The following is a 5,745-nucleotide window of genomic DNA, read 5'->3' as shown; positions in this document are numbered from 1 at the left end:
GTTACCAGGTGAAGTAGTACAGATGTTATTGCATATATTTTCATAGATAATCAAGCAGAAGAATAGTTGTTAACTGCTTAGTCCAAAATTACACTGGTGTTACAGACAAAACTACAAAAAAGGCATTTGACTCTAACCCAGTTCTGTGTTTATCATTCTTTGGTCACAGCCAATCTGGTATTCCTCATTTGTTGACTTAATATCCTGAGTCATTTGCCATCCCCCACTAGGCATTAAGTCACTTGAATTGCTTTTCTTGAATCTACACATAGATAAGCTTTGTCTGCACAAAAAGGAAAAATGTGATAAACAATGTATGGTGTTTAATTTTGAGGTAACCTAGATCAGTTACAAAAAAACTTCAAATAAAAAAAAGAAAACAAAACAAACCCAAAAACCCCCCAAAAAAACAAAGCAAAAAACAGAAATAAAAATATTCATGCTACCTTTCAATTTAATCAGATTTAAAATATCTTCTCAGATCCAACCGTCACCCACTTTTCTGAAAGCTTTTTTCTAAAGCAGGAAAAGATAGATCTGGGTGAGCATTATTCTTCAGCAATTAGTAGCTGCAGAAAAAATGCAACTCTTGCCTAAGAGAGCAGACCTACTTCATGTGATAACCATTTCACTTCTCCCTTTTTTTAACAAGAATTTAGCTTTTTCAAGAAGCCCACAGCTATCTCACTAAAAAAAAATCCTAAATATTCTGTTTACATTAATAATGTTTAGAAAACATCTCTTCATGCACACATGCCCACAGCTATCTCACTAAAAAAAAATCCTAAATATTCTGTTTACATTAATAATGTTTAGAAAACATCTCTTCATGCACACATAAGCACAGGAGGACTCCAGTTCTTCTGTTTATATAATATAATAGACTTCTATACCATTCTGTATTTTCTAATGCACTGGAAACCTCACTTCTTGATTCCAGATGTCAACAACTTCCATAATGCCTCTTCTTCACTCCAGTAACTGAATTCCAGGCTCCTGCCAATGGGAGATCAGCCAGCTGAGGGAAAGCAGAGTACTGCATAAAAACATGAGGAGGAAAAAGCAGTGCATGCTTTTCAGTAAGGATGTGCACTGTAGTTTGGGCACACAGATCCCTCACACCAATGAAATGTCCATTGCTCAGTCCAGAGAAGGTTAGGTACAAGAAGGGTGTACATGCTTATACTCCTAAAAGCAAACAGCAGTTCCTGGATTAAACTTTCCACACAAAAGGAAACACTGCCATTTTGCAGTGGGTATCAGCCTGCATACAAATATCAAAGCCAATTCAAATAATTCAGAGAGGACCAGAGAGTAAGAGGAGATTGTGACCAGGAGGCTGGAGAGCCTGGCACAAGACATCCCTCACACTGATTCAGCTGCACTGTCCAGGCATCAGATAAGCAGAGAAAGGTTCTTCTTTTATATATATCAGGACAGTCCATTGTATTTGATGTATTTCCTCTGCAGAATAAAATTGAATTTCTTCAATCGAAAGTGTTTTAATCAGGCAGTGTGAATGAAAAGAGTCAAAATCCCTCCACCTGTAGTTTTTGAATGGATCCAACACTCTGACAATTAGCTGAGCACTACCCCAAAAATGTCTACATAGCCTTTAAGATCAGTCACTCATAATTGGGAATGCACAACACCAGCCAGCTATGAACCCGGAGATGTGTGCCACTCTTTAGCACAGCACCCACAGCCTGAAGCTGTAAGAATCACAGAATCATTAAGACAAGAAAAAGACTCCAAGATCACAGGGTTGTTCAGCCTGGAGAAGAGGAGGCTCAGGGGAGACATCCCCCTCTACAACTCCCTGACAGGAGGTTGGAGTCAGGTGGGGGTTGGTCTCTTCTCCCAGGCAAGCAGCAGGAGGACAAGAGGGCACAGACTCAAGCTCTGCTGGGGAAGGGTTAGGTTAGATATCAGGAAGAGATTTTTTATGGAGAGAGTGATCAGGCATTGGAATGTGCTGCCCAGGGAGGTGGTGGATTCACCGTCCCTGGAGGGTTTCAAAGCTGAGACTGGATGTGGCACTTAGTGCCATGGTCTAGTGACCACGGTAGGTGTTGTGGTTTAACCTCAGCCATCAGCCAGGAACCAGCAGCCGCTCACACTCCCTCCACCCCTCTCTTCCTCCCCTCAACCCGGAGGAATGGGGACGAGAAAAAAAAAAAGTAAAATATGTAGGTTGAGATAAGAACAGTTTAATAATAATAAAGAGCAGAATGAGCTAAAATGCTAATGGTAATAAAAAGAACAAAGCCAGTGATGCACAATACAGTTGCTCAGCCCCGTCCCTGCCCCCGGATCGGCCCTTCCTGCTTATAGACTGGGCATGACGTGCCATGGTGGGGAATATCCCTTTGGCTAGTTCAGCTCACCTGTCCCGGCTATGCTCCCTCCCAGTTTTCTTGTGTACCTTCTCACTGGCAGAGCGTAAGACACAAGAAAGAAAAATGTCCTTGATTTCGGATAAACACAACTTAGCAGAAACCAAAACATCACTGTATTATCACTCTGAATCCAAACCCTGCACTACACTAGCTACTGAGAAAATTAACTCCATCCCGGCTAAACCCAGCACGGTAGGGTTGGACTCGATGATCTTGGAGCTCTCTTCTAACCTGGTTGATTGTATCATTCTCTGATTCTGTGAAAGAGCTGCCCTGTCCCCGCGCTGTGACTGCCCGGGGAGCCTGCGATGCTGCGGACAGCAGGAGGAGGAGGAGGCAGGGGACAAAGGAGGCAGGAGCGGCCGCGCCGGAGCGACACTGCGGGAGGAGGGAGGGGTGGCCGCGGCGGCGCTGGGAGCTGAGCCCCCTCGGTCCCTCCGGGGGACACGGCGGCGCTCCCTGAGCCCCGGGCTCTGCCCTCGGGGGTGTGCATGGCCCTGTACAGCACTTCGCCTCTGTGGGCAGCAGAAAAACAGTCTTCGTGCTGCCGCGTCTGGTGCGTGGTGCGGGAGAAAAGTCCTTTCCTCCAGCTGTTTTGCTCTCAAGATCACAGTGCGGCAAGAAGAGGTGTTGGAAAACAAAGCTGACGGGGAAATTTAAGGATTAAGCAGCTGGAAACAAACCAGGAGCAAAGTAAGGATCGACCAGCTGAAAACAACCAGGAGCAAAGTAAGGATCGATCCTTACTTTGCTCCTTTCAGCCTGAAAACAAACTTTTCTTGCTTATCTTTTAGCTGGAGGGGTTTTCCTCTCTTTTTAACCAAAATGGTGTGTCGTGCAGTGTTAAAATGGTGGCTATGTGTTTGTCTCCTTAGCCAGGTGTCTAAATCTGTCACCATCCCTCTCTGTCTCCTGACTTTGCTCAGACAAAAGGCTCTCTGAGCATTTTTCCTGTAAACTTGCACCGTGGTGTGTCTGGGAGAAGCTGTTCTCTTCAATAACTTGGAAAGAAGGACAACCTGTTGATATCTGTGTGCTCATTCCTGGAGTCAAGGTCCGGAATGGGACAGATACATCATTTCTTTGCTGAAGGGATTTCCTCTTGGCTCTGCACCCACTCCCTCACCCTGAAAACACCAACCAGGCAATCCCATTTGGGAGCCCAAATATATGTCAGATCTGATGAGATTGGTGTAAAAATAAAGATATTTCAATTTTTATTGCTGAACTGGATATTAGGGGAGATGCTTTTGACCCCCTGGAGTTTTCTCTGGTGGAAAGAATCCTCCTCACCCTGACTGACCCCTCACCCAGCTCATGGTCACCCCCCCAAAATATGCCACCTTACCACCCAAATGCCATGAAGAAGATGACCCAAACCCTTCCCTACCCCTGTGTGAGAGGGTTTTCTCCTTTATTCTTCAAGCACAGTGTCATTAAACCAGGATTCCCATGCCCACAGCCTGAGGGGACACCCCACAGTCACCACTGGAGGGCTGAGGGGCTCAGCACCACTGCATCGCTGTGCCAGCCTGGGATGGAGCAGGCTGGAGACGATGTGCTCATGTGAGAGACATGTTTTGTCCCCTCAGGGTTGGGGTCTGGGGTAAAGGGCTCTGCTTTTTGCCATTCTGTGCCCATAGGAAGGACCTCTGGGGGGCTGTGTCAGGCAAAGCGTGTCAGATTATCCAGGTGTTACAGAAAGTGCTGCTGCAGCTGCCAGTTACCCAGGAAAATCCAAATAACTGAAATAAAGGCCTTACCAATATCATCTGTGTCCAAGCTACCCCTGAGTAACAGATTTTGATTCTTCTTCATCTTTGCTTTTTCTCTTTTTCTGCTCATTTTCTTCTCCTCCCTTCCTTCTCCCTTCCTTCTCTTTTCCTCTTTTCTTCTTTACTTCACCTTTTCTTCTTTTTTCCTTCTAATCCTGTTCTTTTCTCCTCCTTTTCCTTCTCTTTTCTTCTCTTTTTCTTATTTTCATCTCCTTTTCTCCTTATTTTCTCCTTCATTTCTCCCTCATTTCTTCTCCTTCTCTTCCTCTCCTTCTTCTCTTTTTTTATTCTTTTCCCCTTTTCCCTAAGAAAAGCTTCACAGCCTTGTCCCCCAAGAGCTGTTCATAGCAGTCACATTCCCAAAACTTAAGTCTAGACTTAACCCACCTCGGGTTCACCCTGTGCCTGAGTTTTCCTTTCCTTTTGGGCATCAAAAGAACTTTTGTGAGGGGAAAAAGTCCCATTTGGCTTTAGCTAAGCAGATTGAGATAGACAGTATTTGGAGATAAGACCAAGGCAGATGTTTATAGGACTCTCATCTTGAGGGTTTCTTGTGGAAAAATGTTCTTGTGAAAACATCCTGGAAAGGAGATATTGCATGAACCTGCACCGGGTTCATCCTGACAGAACAAAGCAGGAGACTTTCAAAAGGAGAGAAACGTATCTCCCTCAATATCCTCTAAATCCTCCTGCAGTATTAAAATTAGATGGGAAAAATGCATGTTCTGTTACATAAAGTTGACCCTTAATATACTAGAAAATTAAATTAGAAGATAAATATGCATCTTTTTCTCCACAGGTGCTGTTCCAATGTGCAGGAATATCCAGGGATTGAGGTAGTACACAGGTTTTGTTTGCTATTAAATTCCTGTCTCTGCTATCTGTCATTAAACAACACTTCCTGCAAGGGGAGGTCAGCAGCTTCCTGAGGTTTCTGCCTGCCTTTGGATTCAGAATCATTCAGCACTGGAAAAATGATACTTGTGATGAAAATTCAGGGATTTTAAAGTTTAGGGTCGTTATTTTTCCCCCAGGTGATGCTTGGATTTAGTGATTTTTATATCCAGTTCTCTCTCTGATATTTGAAAGATTCTCCCATGGAAAGATCATTAATGAGTCTGAAAATTAATGGCCAGCTGGGAAGAAGAGGCAGTAGATTCTCTTGTTTCTACACTGACCTTCACCTGCCTTTCAGAGCCCGTTTCTCAGCATCCAGGATGCTTTAGCTTCTTCCATTCTCAGCACAGCAATGGAAAACTCAGACTCCTCCAGTACTGGTACCAGTTCACCCAGTAGTGTCTCCTGTTCCAAATGTGAAATACATAGTGATCCCGAGGGAAAAAGTGGGAATGCTGCATTCTCTTGTTTCTACACTGACCTTCACCTGCCTTTCAGAGCCCGTTTCTCAGCATCCAGGATGCTTTAGCTTCTTCCATTCTCAGCACAGCAATGGAAAACTCAGACTCCTCCAGTACTGGTACCAGTTCACCCAGTAGTGTCTCCTGTTCCAAATGTGAAATACATAGTGATCCCGAGGGAAAAAGTGGGAATGCTGCTGGCACACATGGAAA

The 5,745-nt window shown here is 44.4% G+C and overlaps 1 protein-coding gene across 1 annotated transcript in view; it reads left to right on the top strand.

Moving 5' to 3' along the window:
- Positions 1-4,973: 4,973 nt before the first annotated feature.
- Positions 4,974-5,745, top strand: part of CCDC158 (coiled-coil domain containing 158) — a gene marked incomplete at its 5' end in the record, with an annotated part of 15,414 nt that continues 14,642 nt past the window's right edge. The window contains one exon of the mRNA XM_009079714.1: positions 4,974-5,010. Within this exon, the coding sequence (XP_009077962.1) occupies positions 4,974-5,010 (37 nt within the window). The remainder of the gene's footprint in view (positions 5,011-5,745) is intronic.

The sequence above is a fragment of the Acanthisitta chloris genome, unplaced genomic scaffold (genome assembly GCF_000695815.1).
Source record: "Acanthisitta chloris isolate BGI_N310 unplaced genomic scaffold, ASM69581v1 scaffold8768, whole genome shotgun sequence".
NCBI lineage: Eukaryota > Metazoa > Chordata > Aves > Passeriformes > Acanthisittidae > Acanthisitta > Acanthisitta chloris.
Note: the sequence above shows the minus strand (reverse complement) of the source record. Positions and strands in the feature narration are given on the sequence as shown.